Source organism: Hipposideros armiger, unplaced genomic scaffold (assembly GCF_001890085.2).
Source record: "Hipposideros armiger isolate ML-2016 unplaced genomic scaffold, ASM189008v1 scaffold_226, whole genome shotgun sequence".
Taxonomy (NCBI): domain Eukaryota; kingdom Metazoa; phylum Chordata; class Mammalia; order Chiroptera; family Hipposideridae; genus Hipposideros; species Hipposideros armiger.
In genome coordinates, this window is record NW_017731576.1 from 21,313 (window position 1) to 42,545 (window position 21,233).

The 21,233-nt window shown below is 46.4% G+C and overlaps 2 protein-coding genes across 2 annotated transcripts in view; both read left to right on the top strand.

Annotated features, from left to right (window-relative positions):
• Positions 1-18,295, top strand: part of TF (transferrin) — a 26,943-nt gene extending 8,648 nt beyond the window's left edge. The window contains exons 3-17 of the mRNA XM_019654577.1: positions 6-14; positions 792-968; positions 1,851-1,998; positions 2,807-2,862; positions 3,401-3,573; positions 4,347-4,524; positions 5,773-5,927; positions 7,279-7,369; positions 8,439-8,474; positions 9,825-9,980; positions 12,716-12,860; positions 14,050-14,114; positions 15,224-15,408; positions 16,573-16,762; positions 18,096-18,295. Coding sequence (XP_019510122.1) covers positions 6-14; positions 792-968; positions 1,851-1,998; positions 2,807-2,862; positions 3,401-3,573; positions 4,347-4,524; positions 5,773-5,927; positions 7,279-7,369; positions 8,439-8,474; positions 9,825-9,980; positions 12,716-12,860; positions 14,050-14,114; positions 15,224-15,408; positions 16,573-16,762; positions 18,096-18,130 — 1,799 coding nt within the window. The 3' untranslated portion in view covers positions 18,131-18,295. The remainder of the gene's footprint in view (positions 1-5; positions 15-791; positions 969-1,850; positions 1,999-2,806; positions 2,863-3,400; positions 3,574-4,346; positions 4,525-5,772; positions 5,928-7,278; positions 7,370-8,438; positions 8,475-9,824; positions 9,981-12,715; positions 12,861-14,049; positions 14,115-15,223; positions 15,409-16,572; positions 16,763-18,095) is intronic.
• Positions 18,296-20,342: 2,047 nt separating this feature from the next.
• SRPRB (SRP receptor subunit beta) overlaps positions 20,343-21,233 on the top strand; it is a 25,783-nt gene continuing 24,892 nt past the window's right edge. The window contains exon 1 of the mRNA XM_019654579.1: positions 20,343-20,733. The gene's annotated coding sequence lies outside the window, so the exon portion shown is untranslated. The remainder of the gene's footprint in view (positions 20,734-21,233) is intronic.

Here is a 21,233-nt window from a genome sequence, read left to right on the forward strand (position 1 = left end):
TGGGTCAAAAGACAGTAAGTTCTCCCTGGGGCCCAGGAGAGAGTTTGCAGCCCTGTTTCTTCCTGGTTGATGCTGATGTTTAGGCAGGTATGGAGACTAGATGCTGATGAGCATGCCCCATGGGGAGCGAGTGGGGATGAGCGGCCGTGAGGGCCACCACAGGCGCAACTCAAGGCTTTGGGGCTTTGGGCTGATTGCGGACTGGTGCTCCTGACACTGACCTTCTGGGCCAGGAAATGTGCTCTCTGAAAAATCAGAGCAGGCTGTGTGCAGCCTCACCCAAACCGTTGGGGTTTAGAGCTGTAGAGAGAAGTCTTCCAAGAAGCACAGATGCCACACGCGGAGGAGAGCACACTGGAGCACACACTCAGAGCCCCGAGGGCCTGTGTCTCTTTTGGCAGTAAACTGACTGTCCCTGGGCCTGTGTCAGGGGACAGGAAATACCTAGAGCGAGTCAGGAACGAGGCCTTTATGTCCCAGCTCCCGTCTCCTGTCTGGTGGGCTGTGGTTGGTCGGTCCAGGCCGACGTCCTGCAGGGCCACGGTAGGGAAAGCATTTCCTGTCCATGTGCTCATGGCCCCTTGTCCCTGTTTGCCTGGGGGGTTACCACAAATGGCCCCTCTGTGGTTCCTTCTGTCCCTGTGAGCCTGGAAAGGGATTCTGACCCCTCCCTCTTTACGGGACATGCGAGCGTCCCTTAGGTCCCCTTCCCTAGTCAGGAGCCCAGCAGTGATGAGCGTGTTTCCTGTGGCCCAGGCTGAGCATCTTCCAGTCACACCGTCTCTTTGCAGACCCCGAGACCCACTATTACGCTGTGGCCGTGGTGAAGAAGGGCAGCAACTTCCAGCTAAACGAGCTCCAAGGCAAGAAGTCCTGCCACACCGGCCTTCACAGATCCTCGGGCTGGAACGTCGCCATCGGCACACTTTACTGGCAATTGCCCGAGCCACGTGATCCTGTTGAGAAAGGTGAGCGAGCAGGAGGGTGAGCGCCTTCAGGCAGATGTCCCTTCTTTTGGTGCCTGCACAGGCCACACTGCTGTCACTCAGACGTGATCAGGTGATCATGTGTGACGACTCTTGGGGTGGAGGTGGGAGTTACCCAGCTTTATTTATTTATTTATTTATTTATTCATTTTAGCTGAGCCATCCTGCCACCTGTTGGCAGCTCAGCAGCAGCTCAGCTCAGGCCGGGAATCAAACTGGCAACCTTGTTGCTCAGAGCTCACACTTGAGCGAGTTCTTAACCAACTGAGCTACTTGGCTGGCCCATGGGAGTTACCCAGCTTAAACTTGTCAGGTCTGCTGCACCAGCAGCCCTTGGGAAGTGTCAGCTGTCTTTTGTTGTCTCAGCTCCCAACCCCCCAGCAGGGGCTCCTGAGGAGTGGGGGGAGGGTCATCAGGCCTGAGAGGGCTCAGGCAGGGCCAGGATTGTTGGGCCCCATTGCCCACTCCTTGGGGTGCTTTCCTCTCTGGCTGATGTGTTCCCTTTCTGCTGGAGCTTTCTCTGGTGGCCGCCCCTCTCCAGGCGGGTGTCCCCTCTCCCAGGCGTGGCTTCCAGGGGAGAACTCTCTCTGAGCTTTTCTGGTCTGACAAGGCAGGGAGGGGAGCTGACAGCCACCTGTAACAGGCCTTGGTTGGTGGGGTGCGTGGTGGGAGGATAGAGGTTAACACATCCTTTTTTGGAATCCCTTGATCCTAAAGAAAGAACACACGTGCAGGCAAGCTGGGCCTGGCGAGCTGGGTTTGTTCCGGTCCCTCTCTGAGGCCCCCTGAGCCTGGGCTGGGAGCTGTCATTGCCTCTGGCCAGGCTGGCTCATACCCTGTGTTCCCTGTCTCTGTGTTGAGCAGCAGTGGCCAATTTCTTCGCGGGCAGCTGTGTCCCCTGTGCAGATCAGACGGCCTTCCCCAAACTGTGTCAACTGTGTGCTGGGCAAGGGACAGACAAGTGTGCCTGCTCCAACAGCGAACCATACTTCGGACCCTCCGGTGCCGTCAAGTGAGTGAGACCGGCCGCTGCTCCACAGTAGCCAAAGCGTTCAACGTCCTCAGGCTAGGAGTCCCTCCCTGGGTCACAGCAGAGCCCATCATGCAACAGAGGTGTTCAGGAGGCCTAGTCCCCTCACAGTGACTCAGTGATTCTGCTGGGACTCCCTAGGCCAGTTCAGCGCCTTGTCCCTTCATGTGACATTGATAAGGAAACCCGTCTCCTGGGGACTCTCTGTCTCCCCAGGGCCCGTGAACCTGGTCAGTGTGTCCTCTCACTGGATTGGGCAGAGGCTAAGGGGACAGACATTTCCTAACGTCCAAGCAATTCTTCAGGGGCTGACCCTCCGCTTTCTACTGCAGCAGCGTCACCTGCTCAATGCACTGACTTCTTGCGCCCCCTGATGGCCTTGGTGCAGACGGCCCATGTGGCCCGTTTCTTGCTTCTTTTTCCCTTGGTTATATATATCCCAAAGTTTTATAGCCAGCTAAGGGCACCTCTCTTTCCTCAAGAGATACTATGTCCTTATCATTCATTTCAGAAGTGTGGAAACTCTTCTCTGTACTAAAACATCTTCAATGCCTTTGTCCTGCTTCCAGGGGACCTCTAGCTCCTGTGAACTCATTCCCGCCCCCCCCCAGCCCCCATCGGTGGCACTCTGGATATCAGCATCACACGGTGCTTCCTCTACTGTGGGTCTGCACAGAGACCTCCACTGGACTGTCCCCTTGTCCCAGAGCGGGACAGTGTGATCAGACCCTGAAGCCTGAGGAAAAGGGCCTCTTCTGTAGAAACTCTCCTAATGTATTTCTTCTCACAGGTGTCTGAAGGATGGTGCTGGGGATGTGGCCTTTGTCAAGCATTCAGCAGTACTGGGTAAGTGACAGAAGAGCTCACAGATCCCCTCCAAGCAGCGGGCCATCTCTTTTTCCTGCCTCCTTTTTCATGCTCAGTAGTCAGACATGAGTGTAGGGTGCCCCTCCTTTATCATTGCTTGGGTTTCTACCTATGCAGAGGTATGTGCCTGTGGGGTCCCCTCCTGGACTCCTGGGCCTGTTTTCATCATTCATTCTCCTATGTACGGGGACTCTTCCTCCTGGTCAGTGTTGCCAGAGCGAAGGATTTGGGGTAGGTCTGGCCAACCTTCACCTGTAGTTGGCCTGCTGAGATGAGACCAATTGTGGTGTGTAGGGCAGTCACCTCTGCACTGGGTATCAGAAACTTCCTTGCCTGTAACTGGCTGTGTGATCTTGAGCAAGTCAGTTTCTTTAAGTTCTCTGGCCCTCAGTGCTCACTGCATGTGTCTCAGCTCACACACTTGATGATTCAGTGGGATTGCAAGGGATGGGGCAAGGTGGGGGCCACAGGTGATGGCTGTACCTGCAGTAGGTTCATCTGGGCTTTCCTCCCCCAGAGAACCTGGCACAACAGGCTGACCAGTATGAGCTGCTCTGCACCGACAACACCCGGAAGCCAGTGGACAAATATGAGGAGTGCCACCTGTCCACCGTTCCTTCCAATGCTGTGGTGGCCCGAACTGTGGGTGGCAAGGAGGACCTGATCTGGGAGCTTCTCAAGCAGGCCCAGGTACCAAATCCAGCATCCTCCCTTCTGCTTAGTGGTCTTTGCTTGGATTGGGGCATTTTCCTTCATTTACTTATTGCCAATGTAGAGCTTTTTGTTTTCAGGACATAGTGGGAACCATGCCACACATCATCCGTTTGTCTAAAAGTACCCAGCAGGGACTCTCCTCAGAGTGGCACAGAACCTAGTCCTGCATTATTGTCTGCCAGACCCCTACATTTGGACCAATGACATGAAGATGCTCATTATTTCTCTATTCCATTTCTTTCCACCTAAATCACGCCTTCTAGGACAAGGGCAAACACCTCCTCCACCAGGAGGCCTTCCATGACCTCCCTAGAAGGAAACCATCTCTCTCCCAATGTCCTTCAGCCTACATGCACAACCGGCTTTACTTCTATAGAGCGGTGGCGTGCCAAAACTGTGCCAACTACCTGTCATCCAGCCCTCCCATCTGTCCTCCCAAGAGTATAAGTGACAACCACACCATGTTGGCCTCTGACAGAGATGCTTCTCCTGCACTCAGTGAGCCAGGAACCCAGCCAGGAAGATATGCACAGAAACACATCCAGGAATATAGGGCGTGGCATATCCCCCAGAGGGCTGTGAGCGGAAAAGGTGATGGGTGGGAAAGAGCAGGTCTGACTGCCCTATTTCCTGGCATCCAGAACATTTCATGGTTTAATTTAGTTTTCTGGGGTTTTTGTTTTTCTTCAGTCCCATGTCACAGCCTACCTTGTCAATGTAGCCATTCACTACTCTTTTGCTATAAACAGGAACATTATGGCAGAGGCAAATCTGCAGACTTCCAGCTCTTCAGCTCCCCTCATGGGAAGGACCTGCTGTTTGAGGACTCTGCCCAGGGGCTTTTGGAGATTCCCTCTAAGATTGACTCCTGGATGTACCTGGGATATGAGTACGTCACTGCTACTAGGAATCTTAGGGAAGAGACACGTAAGTACTTCAAGAATCAGGTGACCTTAGGAGAATGGAAACCTGCCGAGGGCAGGAGCTTGGAAAACTGGTGAGGGCAGGGACCAGTGATAGAGTCTGTCCAGGTACTAAACACCTGCCTTGACATTCCTTTATCTGCTGCCTAGTGTTGGACTGATGCTAAATTGCCTTCGTCATCATGAGATGGGCCTGGATATCACCAAAGGGCATTAAATGAAATTCATGCTTAAAATGACTTGGATTGATACCAGCATTATTTCCCTTGTATAAATCAGGGCTGCCCCACCCACTTTGTGAAGCCAGTTAGCCTAACACAAAGTAAGTCAAAGAGAATGAAATTGTTTCAAATGTGCACATCTAGCTACACCTGGCATCGTGAAGCTGGAGCTGTAGACAGGCCCATCCTTCTCCTGAATTTCCTTGCATCATTGGAGGCTTGCTTGATCATTCATTCCTTCAACAGACATTTATTGGTTTTATCTAGCTATAAACTGTGTAGGTGCTTGGTACACAAATGTGAGACAAGCATATATTAGATTCTGCTATTGTTAAACTTTCTCACTAGTGAAGAAGACGAATGTTCAATGAATAGTCATTCTATTGAAAGCTCAGTTGAAAAGGAGAAATTTACTCCGAAGTAGGCCAAAGGAAAAAAAAAAAAAAACCAGAACAAAATATCATGGTCCTATGAGACCATGACAACAAAGAAAAACAGGTCCTTAAGTTGAGGTAAGGCTTCGTGGAGGAAGTGACTCTTGAGCTGACTCTGAAAGTTAAGTAGGTATCCATTTAGTCAGCAGACATTCATTGTGCTAACCACGAGCCAGGTACTATCCTGGACAATGAGGGTGCTGTGGAGAAAAAGACAGTCCTGGTCCTTGCCCTGCCTGAGCTTATGTTCTACAGGGAACAGACAATAAGCAATGAACAAACAAATAAGAAAAGAACAGCTCAAGTGATTAAGTGTATTTCAAAGAAAAGAGAAAAAAAAATCTGCCCAAAGTGATACAGTGCCCAGGGTTTGGGAGGATGATGGTTTCTCATAAGAAATACTTTTAAGCTAAATCTAAATGATGAGAAGTCAACCAAGAGATTGTTATTGCCTTTTCTTTCTAAGGCGATTAATTTTGAATGGGATCTGTTTGTGTATTGCTGGCCAATCCCAGCATTTTCATGAGGGCGGTAGCATGAACCAGCAGGCAACTTCTGGTGCCTCATCTGAACCCCATTCTCTTTCTTATGCCCTAGGCCTGGATACCGCAAAGGATGTATGCAAGAAGGTGAAGTGGTGTGCAATAGGTCACCATGAGAGGGCCAAGTGTGATGAGTGGAGCGTAAATAGTAAAGGGATAATAGAGTGTGAAACAGCAGAGTCCACTGAAGACTGCATTGCCAAGATCATGGTATGTCACTCCTGCCTCCATAGGGCAGTGGCCCTGCCACTGCTGCATGCCTGCCCCTAAGGCTGAGTGAGTATTCCTGGGAATGATATGGAAACCCAGGCACACAGGAACCTTGCCCTCACTGTGGGAGCCCAGCCCCACAGGAGTACTTTTGGGCTTGCGGATCTGATGGGCTCCTTAGGGCTCCATGTCCTCCTGTGTTAGCACATGGTGGAGGGTAATCTGAGCAGCGTCTGCCCGGGGAGGCTGGACCACTGCGTGGGTGCGTCTGAGCCCCACTGTGTGTCTGAGGCCCATGGTGTGCCATGACGAGGGTGATAGGGCCATGTTGATGGTGCGAGCAAGTAGAGGTTTCGTTTTGATCATCTAAAGAGTATTCCATGTTTGTTTTTAGTTGTTTGAAAATCTTGACCAATATAAAGAAGAAAATAAGAAGTACTTATAAAGGTCTCAGAAAATTCTGTTAATTGCCATCATATCATATAGACAGCTCTCTAGTTCACTGCCCCTCCCCCCTTGTTGACCTGATATCTAGTGAACCTTTCCCTGTGTCAAAATCATTTTTAGAAAACATGATCTTTTAAAGTTGTAATCTATTCCATAGTGTGGCTATGATGCAATTTGTTCTACCATTTATCCATATTATCTATAGCATCATTTAGTGTGTCTCTATCTTTTTGCTATTATGAGGCATATGTGCATGTTTTTATCGACTTACACATTTTGCTCCTTGTTTGCCCACATATCTGATCATTACTTTAGGGTGTATTTCTAGAGAAATATACTGCCACACCCAATGGCAAGCTTGGCAATCTTTGTTGAATTTAAGCATCTCTGTAATTAAAGGCTTAATAAATCTGAAGAATTAGATCATTCGAATATATTTTCTTTGTTTATTGAACACCTTGTCTGCACCACACACTGAAATAGCACTCAGCAGCCAACGTGGCCATGATTCAGGGTTGGAGACCCCACCAGGAGGCACTTACCCCGCAGGCACAGCCTCGAGTCCCTGACTCCACACTCTACTCAGCTGTCTTACAAATGAGAATTCTTGGTGTCAGAATGTCTCTGAGACAGTGTGTCCTATGAGAGGATAGGCGGACTGAATGTGGGTCTTAGCTCCTGAAGAAACCAAGCAAGGCACCCAGAGTTGATCATGGTGGTTTGGGTGAAAATGAATGTACATTTTATTTTTTATGCTGGCTGTGCCTGACTGATCCTTTGGGATCAGTCTCCCTGGTCCTTGATGACCTGTGCTGGAAATGCTGCTTCAGGGAAACATCTGGAAGGGCAGATGAGACAGGAAATGGCCTCTTTTCATCTGCTGTGATGTGCTGTGTCTTTGCAGAAAGGAGAAGCTGATGCCATGAGCTTGGATGGAGGCTTCATCTACATAGCGGGCAAATGTGGTCTGGTGCCTGTCCTGGCAGAGAACTACAGTAAGTGGACGGGGCGCCTCTCAGTGTTTTATTTCCTCTGGGCCATGGAGAGAGGAGGTAGGAAAATCATAGCCTGATTCATACCACATCAGTCATAAAGCTCTTGCTTACTGAACACACCTTCCCAGACTCTAGGCTCCCTCATCTCTAATCCCCACAGTCATCCTGAAGAATAGATCTTCATCATACCTGATCTATCTATCATACCTTCCGCCACGAGAAATGGAGGCTTGGCACTGTGAAGTTCCAGCTAAAAGTGACCTCAATGCAGAGGGCAGCTGGGATTCTCAGCTGGGATTCCTGGCAGGTCTTCTTATGGCCAAAATGCACACTTCTCCTATTGCCCTGGTGCAGGGATTCAAATAAAGTTGGCAGGGATCACTGTGGCCATAGGACAGACAGAGCAGGAAACTTGAAATTCACAATTTTGGGCTAAATTCCAGAGGCCAGTGAGTTAAAGTGAACTTGCATAATCAATAGAGCCCGGACTTTTGGGGAATAGATGATATGCAGTTTTCCTGGCTTTTTTTTTTTTTAAAGATTTTTATTGGGGAATTGGGGGGATGGGAACAGTGCTGGGGAATTAGGGGAAGGGGAACAGACAAGTTTCTGTTGTTTTTTTCTTCAGTTTAGTTGTGGAGGACGTTGCTTCACTGGCCCAAACTGGCACTATCATTGCGCTCTTCCCGGGTGAGGCAGATCAGTCACCTGCTTCTGGACGGCCGCTCACTGCAGCTGCTGGCCGCTCACGCTGGCTGCTGGCTACATATGGTAGCCCATGGCAACCCACTGCCACAGGGGCTGCAGCCTACACCGTCACCGGCGACTCATGGCAGCCCAGCTCCAGGTTGAGCTGTTGTTCAGCATCTTAGCTGTAGAGGGCAGTGTCACTGGTCCTCATATGTGGGATCCGAACCGGGGCCCTCTGGCATCCCAAGCCAGTTCTTAACCATCGTGCCACTCGGCCGGCCCTTTCCTGACTTTTTAAGTCTGATCAGCAACATGGGAAAGGCATGATTTTTAACCTATAAATGAGTATTTAATGACTTCTTCATTTTGTCTTCTCCAGAAATTGACCCTGATTGTACAAATACACCAGAGAAAGGTGAGTTGGGATTGGTAACCTCATAAGATACATTCCCATTGCTTTTGGACAAGAGAAAGGTAAGTTTAAATTCAAATCAAAAGTAGATAAAGCCATGGAAGAGATCAATTTTTAGAATGAAAAAGAATCATGGAAAGATATTAATGATGATAATGACGGTTATTCCTTTACACTTGCCATGCCTTGTCCAAAGGATTTCTCATTTAATCCTATAAGGTAGGTCTTATCATCCTCTAAGGATGCGTAAGAGGACCAATGGCTGAGAGACTTTACAAGTTGTCTAGGCTTCTATACCCAGCAAGCAAATCCACACCCTCCCCACCACTCCCGACTGCCTCGCATTAACATTAGGCCTGCAGTTTTGGGTGAGAATTAGCACCAGCCAAGGAGCCTTGCGTATTTGTGCAGGGCTGAGGAGAGAGGCTCCCACAGATGTGAGGAGCATGAAGCTACACAGCCTCCCAGCCAGGGCTGGGCTCAGGAACCCACGCCAACCTGACTCTTGCCCAGGGTTCCGGCTGGGGTGGATCTGGAAAGATGGGGTGGGAGCAAGTTGGGAAGTCTTACACCTTGGTGAGTACTGGGCCCCAGAGCCCCTATGCTCAGGCTTCTCCAGCTCATTTTCCAGTCACTAGTGTACAAGTCTTGCCCTGATTACAACCTCCCAGCCTTTCCCCATCACTCTAGGAGCCAAGCTCAGTAGCAGAATAGAGAAAGGCCTATCCTTATTCTATGGATAATATGACTTCTCTGTTTTCTATTGCAAACAGTTCACTGAGTTAATTAAATTAGAAAGTTGAAATCATGGGTTGATATTCCATTCCCAATTTTAAGGATCAGCAACTATTTACTGCTAAAGATGACAGATGACATGTTGACAGTTTCCATATTTCCACATTTATTTTGGTGCAAACCCCTATTCTCCTTATCACAAAATATCCGGCCAGAATATTCCCTGCAATTTATTAGACATTTATCACTCTTTCCTAATAATTGTTACTGTATAAAATGTTGGAGTGACATGTACTCTTCAGTATCCATTCCTTTGTAATTCCACAGTAGAGGGTGAGTTGCTGGTTTATAACTTCAATAACTTGATGCGTTTGGGAAGGGTCAGACACCAGCCATTACACTGAAGATAGTGTATTCTTACTATTTTGTTTTTTCAGTTCAGATTAATCTCCACCTGACAGAGTGACTTGTACTTTATCTCATTCAATTATTGGGAAAGGCCTTTTCAAAGACAGAAGGAATGATTCATAATAATTTTGTTTCCATAGGGAGATGCAGACGGACACTCTGGAGGGCCTAGAAGTGTTAATATATCCTTTTTTGGTGTTTTCCCTGTAGGGTACTTTGCTGTGGCTGTGGCTAAGAAATCAAATGAAGACATCAACTGGAACTCTCTGATGGGCAAGAAGTCCTGTCACACCGGAGTAGACAGAACTGCTGGTTGGAACATCCCCATGGGCCTGCTCTACAACAGGATCAACCACTGTCAATTCGGTAAGCAGATCTGGGAGGGCACTGCGGTCCACGCCAGCCAGAAAGAGCGGTACTGGGAAGAGAGTGGTATGGTGCAAAATGCTATGGCCCTGGTTCTACGGTAGTTAAAACTTGGTTAAAGTGAACCTCAAGGAAATACCTAAAAGTGATGGTAGTGCTGGAGAGCTGAATCAGAATGTTCTTTTCAGTTGCATATGAAAGCTTACTTACTCTTCTCTGTCCTGAAAAAGATGAGAGGTGAGCAGTCCATGCTTATATGGTCATTAGAAACCCAGGCTCTTCTGTTTATGCTCCACCATTCTGAGCATGAGGCCCTCCATGTTCAAGGTCACCCATGGTTGCCATCACGTCCATAATCCAGGAAGCCTCAAGGAGCAAGGAGTAAGAGCAACTTAAACATATGAGCCACCTGCTGTTAACTTATTAAAGAAGCCATCCAGGAAATCTAACCCGATTACTTTAAGTAGCTTCTCACTGCTCAAAACTTAGGCACATAGTCACACTTAGCAGTACAAGAGGCTGGAAAATGTCATCTTTTATTTGGGCATGTTTCTGCCCAAATAAAACTGGATCTTTATTTTAAAAATTAGAAATAGAACCACCATATAATCTAGCAATTCCACTTCAATTTATCCAAAGAAAACAAAAACACTAACTTAACTGAAGAAGATGTATGCACCTTTATATTCATTGCAGCATTATTTACAATAGCCAACACATGGAAACAACCTAAGTGTCCATCGATGAATGAATGGATAAAAGAAAATGTGAGATACACACACACACACGAATATTATTCAGCCATAAAAAAAGGAAATCTTGCCATTTGCAACAACATGGGTGGATCTTCTTGAGGGCATTATGCCAAGTGAAATAAGTCAGACAGAGAAAGACAAATACATATTGTATACATATAATCTCACTTATATGTGGAATCTCAAAACACACAGAAACACACACACACACAGCTCATTGGTACAGAGAATACATTGGTGGTTGCCAGAAGTCAGGGGTGGGGTTGGGCAACATGAAATGAATGGAGTCAAAAGGTACAAGCTTCCAATTATAAAATAAATAAGACATGAGGATGTAATTTACAGCATGGTGACTATAGTTAATAATGCTGTGCTGCATATCTGAAAGTTGCTAAGAGAGATCTTAAAGTTCTCATCACAAGAAAGAAATTTTTATGACTGTATGGTGACAGATGTTAACTAGACTTACTATGGTGATCATTTCACAATATATTTGCAATTATTATGTTGTACACCTGAAACTAATATAATGTTATATGTCAATTATATATCAATAAAAATAATTAATGGAGAAAAAAATTTTTTAATTAGATCTTTGTTATCAAGGAACAGGGGAAAATGGCTACTGGGTCAACTGCTACAATCCCTGCCACAGGGCTTTCTAGGCCATGTGAGTGTGCAGGAGCCTCAGGTCTCTTTAAGGTCTTGGTAGCCTCACTGAGTGATGCCCAGTTCCTAGGCCCCTTCCAAGGAGCGGAAATCAGTATATTCTCAAAGGTCCTCTGAATATCTTCAGGTATGAGCTTAGTTATACACTCCAAAAACCTATGTGTAAGTTCACTGCAGACAAATGTTTTTTATACATTATTTACATTAACTTCTTTTTTTAATTTTTTTTTATTGGGGAATGGGAACAGCACTGGGGAATTGGGGGAAGGGGAACAGATAAGTTGCTGTCCTTTTGTTCTTCAGTCTAGTTGTGGAGGATGTTGCTTCACTGGCCCAAGTTGGCACCATCATTGCACTCTTCCCGGGCGAGGCACATCAGTCGCTGGCTTCTGGATAGCCGCTCACTGCGGCTGCTGGCCGCTCACGCTGGCTGCTGGCCACACATGGTAGCCCGTGGCAACCCACTGCAGCAGGGGCTGCAGCCTACACTGTCACCAGTGACTCACGGCAGCCCAGCCCCAGGTTGAGCTATTGTTCAGCATCTTAGCTGCAGAAGGCAGTGTCACTGGCCCTCATATGTGGGTCCCAAGCCAGCTCTTAACCAATGCGCCACTCGGCTGGCCCTACATTAACTTCTTGAGTATGTCCTCCATGCCACCTCCAAATACGTGCAACTGGTTTAAAAGGAGAGGCCTCTAAAAACAGGTAGGAACCTGACGAGTCCAGTGTGTGTGGACTGGAGATGAGATCACACTTCTGCACCAGGTCATTTTATGACACCAATTTGACAGGAAGCAAAGAGTGGCTGGGGTGCCATTTGGAAGTTCTGGCTCCCAACTAGTGAGGGTACCACATTGGCTCTCCTGAGTCTCCTGACAGTTTCACAGCCACAAAAGAGCACCTGAGCGGTGACTAAAATTCCCCAGCCCTTTTCTGAGCTTGGAGCTCTAAGTTCTATTGAAGCCTCTTCTAATAAATGGCAGAGGAAGGTTAAATCTGCAAATAGGTGGCACAAGCTCAGGGACTGACACCTTCCATTTCATCCCTTTCATGTCAACTTTTATGTCATTTCCATCTCTTCTCTCTTTAGATAAGTGATGACACTATCAGGGTGCCCATGGAATCCCCTCCACTTGAATTGTGGTGGTCACTAACTTCTCTTCCCAGTCTTAATTATGTTTCCTTTTAAAGTCTACGACCCGGCCAGTCCTGAGTTGTTGGCAGAATGAATGAGTAGGTTCTACCTATCTTGGGCCATACACACCTGTTATGTGTTAGATGAAACTGACTTCCTCCTGTCCTTCTGCACAGATAAAATTTTCAGTGAAGGCTGTGCCCCTGGATATGACCGAAGTTCCAGTCTCTGTGCTCTATGTGCTGGCTCGGCAAGTGGTCCAGGAAAGGAGTGTGAGCCCAACAACCATGAGAGATACTATGGCTACACGGGGGCTTTCAGGTAACTCTTACAACCTTGATATGAATAGAATAATACCCCCAGCTCTGTCAAGATTCCTTTTTAGGAACTAAGGTGAGATTCTTATGTTTCTAGCCTGTTAGTCCTACATGTGTCAGGGTGCCACCTTTAGCAACCATATGTACAGCCCTCTGTGAAGGGGCACCCAGGACACTGTCTCCAGATCTGGTTGTCATAGCAAAGATTGGCAGTATGGTGCAAATTAAAAGGTCTCAACCAAGGATGATTTGCCCCTCAGGGGACATTTGGCAGTGTCTGGAGATGCTTTTGATTATTAATGGGGCTGGAGTGGGTGGGGGAGGGTGCTACTGGCATCTAATTGGTAGAGGCTGCTAAACATCCTACATGCACAGGACAGCACCCTACAACAAAAAGTGATCTGGTTTAAAATGTCACGAGTGCCATCATGAGGGTTCCCTCATGAGGGTCTGGCTCACGCTCTTCCATGCACCTCTGGGGAACCTATAACCATATTCACCTGGAAATATACAGACGTAATGTACATGATTTCTACATTCCCAGCTACAATTCTTTTTCATGGAACGTTTTTGTCATTGTTTTAGAGACACCCATGAACCTTATGACCTTAATACTTTTTAACTATCTTTTCTGATTCAGGCCTGTGTTACTTAGTAGTTCAAGACTCCATCAACTGCACAATGATAGTAGTATTGTAACTGAACTTCTCAGTGGTGAAGGAAAAAACAAAGATTATCCCAATTTACCAGTTAGAACCACCTTGTGAGTTGGAAGACGTACAATTCACAGTCCACACATTTCTAATTTTTCAAAGTAGAGTGTGAGCAAGGAATCACCTAACTGTAAAACTACCCTCTAATATCTGTGTTGATGCTAGAAAAATGATGTAACTCTTTCTCTTGGAGAAACTGGCAGAATTTAAGATGTAGTGCATGGAACTGAGATTGTACAAAGCAAATTGGGAATTTCATTTTCTTTTTCTTTATTACTTACCTTAGTAATATGTAAGATTAGTGATAAGAGTAAATTAATGATAATCTATTATTAGTAATAAGAGGAGATTAGTGACAGAATGGGAGTCACAAGTGCCAATATTAGGTGACTAGCCCTAGATTCATAATATAGCCCTCCCGAATGACAGATGTGTCTCGCTGACTTCCTCTCTTCTCTTTCCTTGTCTGGCCTTCTGTAGGTGCCTGGTTGAGAAAGGAGACGTGGCCTTTGTGAAAGACCAGACTGTGATTCAGAACACTGAGGGTAGGTAAAATGTTACTGTCTATACCCTGAATTTTTGCCTTTGGTATGTGTGCTATTTTGCCCCTCTAGTCAGATTGTGTCTTGCAGAAGGCTGAGAACATAGTATTGAATAAATGCTTAAATTACTTAGTAGAACAGATGGGTTTGGAGAGAACAATGATGGATATTTCATTTGGAAGCTATTGAGTTGGAGGGACTGGTAAGAACGGAAAGGAGAAATGTTGGAAGGTGAGCGAAGACGTGTGCAATTACTAGTGGGGAAGAGGCAGGCAATTTGGAGTTTTCTATTAAAACTAAAAGTGTATATTTGGGGAGTGTAGGAAAAGAGGTATTTTAACTTCATATATAAATAAAATTTTATGATAGTGAACTCATGTATTAGTTGTTCAGTTAAATGAAGAAAATTAAGTGAAAATTAAATTAAGGAAAAGATTACAATGCTGCATGTTAGGAGAGAAGTAAAAACTGGGTAAACATATTTGAGAATTCTTTTGGAGGAAGGAGCTAAAACCCTGAGAATGTGTGAGGTTTTCTTCTTCAGAGGGAATACAGAGAAGGTGAGGCAAGAGGCTGAGAACAGGATACAGACCTGTACACACAGAGGAACGTGCACATTTTCATGTAGAACGAGTATGAGTGAGTGAAATTTCAAATATTATTGCAGCTTCCAAAAGGGCTTTGGGGCGGGGGAGTCTTTTGCTTGCTGGTACAAGAGGATATAGCACAGAGATTGTCAATCAGTTGAGGGTCACGTTCTTCCTATGCTGGAGCAAGAGGTCCAAATGCTTTGGAGTTTAGTAGAAATGAAGATCTTTCTGAACAGCGTCCACAGAATATAGTTCACGCCTCATGGCTGGTGGAGCAGGTTGGAAGGGGTGGTCACCAGCAATCCCTGGTAAGTCTCTTCCTGTCCACATCACTGTAACCCCAGCGTGTGTACTTCTGCTGGCCACTGGATCAAGGCCCTCCACACGCCAGTGGGGCGGTCACATCCCCCCCAGTGAGGGTGCTTTGACCAAAGAACCCCTGACCATTAGGCTAAGAATCTCTATCTCCAGGAAAGAACCCTGAAAGTTAGGTTAAAGAAAGAGCCCTTCTTCTATTTCCAGGAAACAACCCTGATGACTGGGCTAAGCATCTGAAGAAGGATGACTTTCAGCTGCTGTGTCTCGATGGCACCAGGCAGCCTGTGGGTAAGGCTGCGACTTGCCACCTAGCCCGAGCCCCAAATCATGCTGTGGTCTCAAGGGAAGATAAGGCAGCTTGTGTTCGTCAGACATTACGTGACCAGCAGGTATGACCAGCTGCCCCCCACCCCCGCTTTCTTTCTGTGTGGATGATTTTGGGGGAGTTCACTGCGAAGTGCAGCCCAGAAACTAGAATCAAGAGAGTATGGACTGAGGAATTGAGTCTCCCGGGTCTGGCTCTGCTTATGTCTCCTGGTCACTGGAGATTAGTCCCCACCTGATCTGCGTGTCCTCAGGTCCAAGCATCTGCCTTCCTGCTTGTCCTTGTGAACCTTGCTCTGTGGCACTCTCATTTTCCCGATGTCTGCATTTTTTCAAATGGAGGAGATTGATTCTGATTCCTTGATATGCATCATGAAATGCAGATCTGTATTTCTCTTGCTTAGAAGGCCAAGAACCATTCTGATATCCAGAAAAACCCAAGAACCCTACCCTCAAGGAGCTGATTCTCTGGGGAAAACAACCAACCCAGTCCAGCCTTGGTGGGGAGAAGGGCTGCTTCAGTATTCTAATCCTAAAGACTCCTCTACCCACAAACACCACCTTCCCCTCAGCGACAGCTTCCTGCCTATTGATTCACCATTAATTTTCTTTTTTAAAAATTAAGACAGCATATCTTTGTGAGTCCTCTCAAGGTAAATGATAATAATAATCAGGATTTAAAGACGATTTCCTAGGTACTAAGTGGAATGCTGAACTTTCTGTAATCATCATTTCTCTTATAACCTTAGGAAGCCTGAAGTAATCAAGCCTCTTGCCCAAGATTGGATGAAAGATGTAGTCAAACATGAACTTGTAACAACGACCTGTAGCTTCCCTCATTGGGTGGCTCACGTTTATTAATCTTCTTTGACAATAACACTTGGAAGGGACAGGTTTCTCTGTCCTCTCATTTCCTGGAAGCAGCCCCCAAGGCCATGGCCAAGGAAGAGGGAAAGAGAGATCAGAAGTCAGGAGTAGGGGAGGGACTTCTCAGAGGAGGTGGGACCAGAGGGACCCTACAGAGGACTTTGGGGCCTCATGAAAGCATGGAGCCAGCGCCAAACATGGGTGACTGACAGGTGCAGGAGGTGGAAAGATTCCCAAGGCATCCTCTTAGCTTCCCTTTCTTCCCAAAGCTGCTTCCCAGCTTTCAGCCTCCTCCATCCCATCCATGTGTTCCTAGCTGCTCACTGCCACAGGGGCTCATGCACTTTCTATCCATTTGACAGATGGCCTATGGAAAAAATGGAACTGTCTGCTTGGGCCACTTTTGTATGTTCCAATCTAAAACCAAGGACCTTCTGTTCAGGGATGACACAAAATGTTTGGCCGAACTTCAGGAAAGAACAACATATGACTCCTACTTAGGAGCAGAGTATGTCACGGCTGTGCGTAACCTGAAACAATGCTCAACTTCGAGTGAGTAAGAGGGACAGCATGGGGGAAACTGCAAAGCAAACACAGGCAGGGTTCTGGGTGGTGGGCACAAAACTAGAAGTGGGCTGTAGCCCTCAGGAGATGACCAATGGACAAGATGATAGAACAAGGAAACATCGTAACGCCAGCATGTATGAAAGGCTACTTGTATGGGCAGATGGTAAAGAGGACACAGGCTCAGGGCACTGAAGTGGTGAAATGCCTGTCTGGAGGTGCAGAATTCCATGTTATTACTAAGAAAAGGAAGAGGTTTGTGTGCCTATGCCCATTGCTCTTCACTAAACTCCTTTTTTATATAGAGCTGCATGGTCCAGTACGGTAGCCTCCAGCTACATATGGCTATTTAAATTTAAATAACTCAAGTGAAACCAAATGAAAACTTCAGTTCCTCAGTCACGCCAGCCACAATTCAAGTACTTAACAGCTACATGTGGCTCTGTATAGGTGAGCAAGGAGAACATTTCCATCGTCACAGAAAGTTGTTTAACACAGCACTGCTCTTTAGAGCTTGAACAATAAGTTCTGGTAACTATAAAGTTGCCCTACATGCTACTTATCTAGAACATCAATTTCCTAAGAGCTAAAATACAATAAAACACACCTTTGCGCTGTATCTATGTTGGACATCATTTAATCACTTGAAGTCCTTTGGAAGATAAGGGAGAATAACATGTGGTTATAGGGTGACTATTTAACTTTTGTGTGCATATGACTGAGCTGTGGCCCTTAAAAAGCTGATGCTCAGGCCCTGGGAATACTGAGTCAGCAGGTCTATGCCACAGTCAGGTTTTATGCATTTTAACAGCTGCCCCACATAATTCTGATGGAAGGAACGTGCTTGCCCACAGCCACTGTTGTGGGCACCCAGGTTACATTTTCCTAACCTATGTCCTCCAAGAGGGGAGATTTTCTGCTCCATCCCAACCCCTTCACAGAAGCTGGCACGTGCTGGGTGCTTAGTGCATCTTGCTAAGGTAGTTCTTCACCTGCCTAAAGAGGTTAGAGAGGACAGTCCTTCAGGCTCCTTTCAGCCACATGGACTCAGGTGTGGCAGTCCCTCCTATAAGACACAAGATGGGGATGATATAGGGCAGGGAAATCATGTCACCATCCATGGCATGGGGCACTGCCTAGGGTAGGCACAAAAGCTGTGCAGGCAAGTGGAGAGGCCACTGGGATAATGGCTGGCCCACCCACCAGGAGAGCAGGGCTATGGTCTGAATGCTTTTGTATCAGGCTTAACTGTTCATTGACTCAGCAGGAAATAAATATAGGTAGGTTTTGACTGTCCCACCTTTCTGCTCTGCCTCCACAGAACTCCTGGAAGCCTGCACTTTCCTCGGCATTTAAAATCCTAGAAGGGGTCCACCACCAGATGAAGATGGGAGCTCACGTGACCCACCAGCTTCCCCTGGTCTCGCTGGCCTGAGTGGTTTGGCTGCCTTCATAGTTTGATGTTACCACCTATGCAGGAAATAAAATAAAAATGATTGGTTTTATCTTTTAAAAATTTCATTCTTCCCTAAATGTTTGTCCTGGAAGGATTTCTTTTACACTCTCCAACTCAATACACGTGCAACTGAGTCCTTCCTTCAGAGCTCAAGATTCACCCGATCCTTCCCACAGCTTTGGTTGTGGTGCCAAGTCCCTCGTGGGAACAGTACAAGTAGGAACTCTTTTAAAAAAGGGTCTGCATGGTCATTATAATAGAATCAAGTTTGCATGGCTGTGTGTGTGCATGGCTGTGTGTGTGTGTGCATGTGTGCATGGCTGTGTGTGTGTGTGTGCATGGCTGTGTGTGTGCATGGCTGTGTGTGTGTGTGTGTGTGTGTGCGCGCATGGCTGTGTGTGTGCATGGCTGTGTGTATGTGTGCATGGCTATGTGTGTGTGCATGGCTATGGATGTGTGTGTGTGTGTGCGCGCGCGCGCATGTGCATGCATGGAAGGAGCAGGAAGGAGGATGCAGAGTGAGTTATTGAGATGGAGTGTTCAAGGGAGTACAGAAAAGGAATATAAAATATATATTTAAAAAATATTTTTAATGAATTTCATCGGGTCCTGATCCTAACTGGTTGGAAAAAAGAATCACTGGAGCATCTTGCGAAAAACCATCCTTTGACCCCGATTCCCACAGCAGTCATCGCCCTGTCTCCTCCCCTTCTAGGTCGAGCTCCTTCCTGGAAGGTGGTGGCTCACTCTTTCCATGCCTCGCTGATTATTAGTGGCTCGACATATAGACGTCAGTCTTCTGCTCCACTTATTTCCCTGCAGCTATGGTAGCTAAGGTTACCGCCCACCTGCCAACTGTGAAAAACAATTTTAGTTCGTTCATTCCTGCATCTATTGGCTACACTCGTTACAGCTGACCACTCACTCTTCCTTGGAACTCTCCCCAGCTTCTCTGTCACCGCAGCTCTCTGCTTTGGTTCCTACTCTCTGTGTATTTGTGGCCTTACTGTGGGCTCATCTTGCCAGCCCTGAAATTGTAGGAAAATCTTCCTGGGGTTCTTCTCTTGACCCAGGGCTCTTCTCACTTTCCAGACCCTCCCTAAGTAACGTGAATGACTCCTTGGCATCTCCGTCTATGTATTTCTGACCCCTGCCTCCAGCGTCCACACACTCATACCTCCTCCTCTCTATGCATCTATACTGTAGAGCTCTCACAGCAGCCAGAAGTCCAACAAATCAAAAACTGAGGTGGTCATCTTGCCCCTTCCCTCTCCTGCTTCCCTAATCCAACTGTTGTTTCCATATATTTCACATCAGCCAAAGTCATGGTCTTCTACCCTCAGAGGGGCCATAAAGCAATGAGTCAAATTTCAACTCACGTTTTTCCCTCACTTCATGTCCATTGTCAGCAAGTTCTGTTGATTTTGCCTTTTAAGTAACTTTCCAGTTTGCCCCTTTATTTCCTAACTCCTACCACAGCTGCAATTTACACTTAGGGCAGAGCCGCAGATAGGGGTTTCTGGACACAACAGTTCACATCTCTCTTAACTTGCTAGTGTCCAAGGAAACTGGGCCCTGGGTCCACTTTGCAGTCAAGGCCTGATGTTGACCTTTTTTACACAGGGCCCTACTTTGCTTTGAGCCTATCAACACTCTGCCTTATTTAATATTCACCTAAACTCCACCCTTATCGCAAATTCTGTAACTCTTTCTTTTCCTTTGTTTGGTGAGATGCTCCATGGGGTGTGGTCTGTCCTATTGCAGTGAATCAACAAACCTAATTTCGTGAACAATGTACCAAGCGCCTGCCACGAGCCAGACACTGCTCTAGGGACTGCAAATACAAGAGTGCATGCTATCGTCTCTTAAAATAATTTAGTGTGTTTTTATTTATCCCTTCCTCTCGACTGCCTTCTTATCAGTATATATGTACAGAGAAGTGTCTGAACTAATGTTCACCAGGTACGATAGGTATAAAAACTTGAGGCGATTTGTGGCTTTCTTCTTCGAGCTCTCATTATTGCTTGCGTTTTTAATAAAATCAGCATGTCTCATTTTAATTATTTTTTTAAGAACTCCTCTAAATATTTGTTTTCAAAGAGACAGAGTTAAAGAGATAAGCTAGAGTAAGGGCAATCACATGACTGTTGTCCCTGAGTCTGAGATAGGTCCCATTGTGCTTTGGAACTATTGGGAACAGGAGAGAAGGGAGAAACGGGTCTGGTGACTGAGATATTTTAATGAATGGAAAGGAAGGAAATATTGTCTCACTGCGTTTGTTTTGTTGTAGTTCTCCGTGCGCTATCTGAATCAAGGAGCGGAGTACTTTCAAGAAGCAGCAGTCTATCTGCATGTCGCTTCTTGGCATTCATCCCCGCAGAGTTCCTGGAAGCCTGCTATGTCCACAGGTGGAGGTGGGACAGGACAGGAAGCAGCTGACCCCATCCTCTCCTGCTCTCTTTCCTGAGAATGGCAGCACCACCTTCTAACTTGAGTGTGGAAGGTGTGCACATTTTTTCTGCCTTCATAATACCCAGGAAACAAATTGGAAAAAAGAAAAAAAAAAGACTGTGTCTTGTTAAACCCTTCTTTTATCATTCCCAAATTTCATCACCAAGGCGGCACTTTTTTATTTGCTCTGACCAAAAATCCTTACACAGGAGAGTTTACAGTATGTGTTCTCCATGTCTGGCCCTCCCTCCTTCTCTTCATTTTTAGTCCCTGACAGAGGAATCAATGGTTATTATAAAGGAGGGGTGTGTGTGTGGTGTGTGTGTGTGTACAAAGCAGGAGTTAGGACTGTATGAAAGAAAAGAAATAGAATGTGGTAAGATTACTGTCAGTTCTGATAGTTTTAATTGACAGTACTAATTTAAAATAAAGTAGCTAGTGTATTTACTTCAACCTCACATCCTAAACAACCTTCCTTAATTTGGAGTCCCTATTGCCTACATTTATCAACAATATGCCTGGAAAATGAATTGTACTGTGTCAGAGCATATA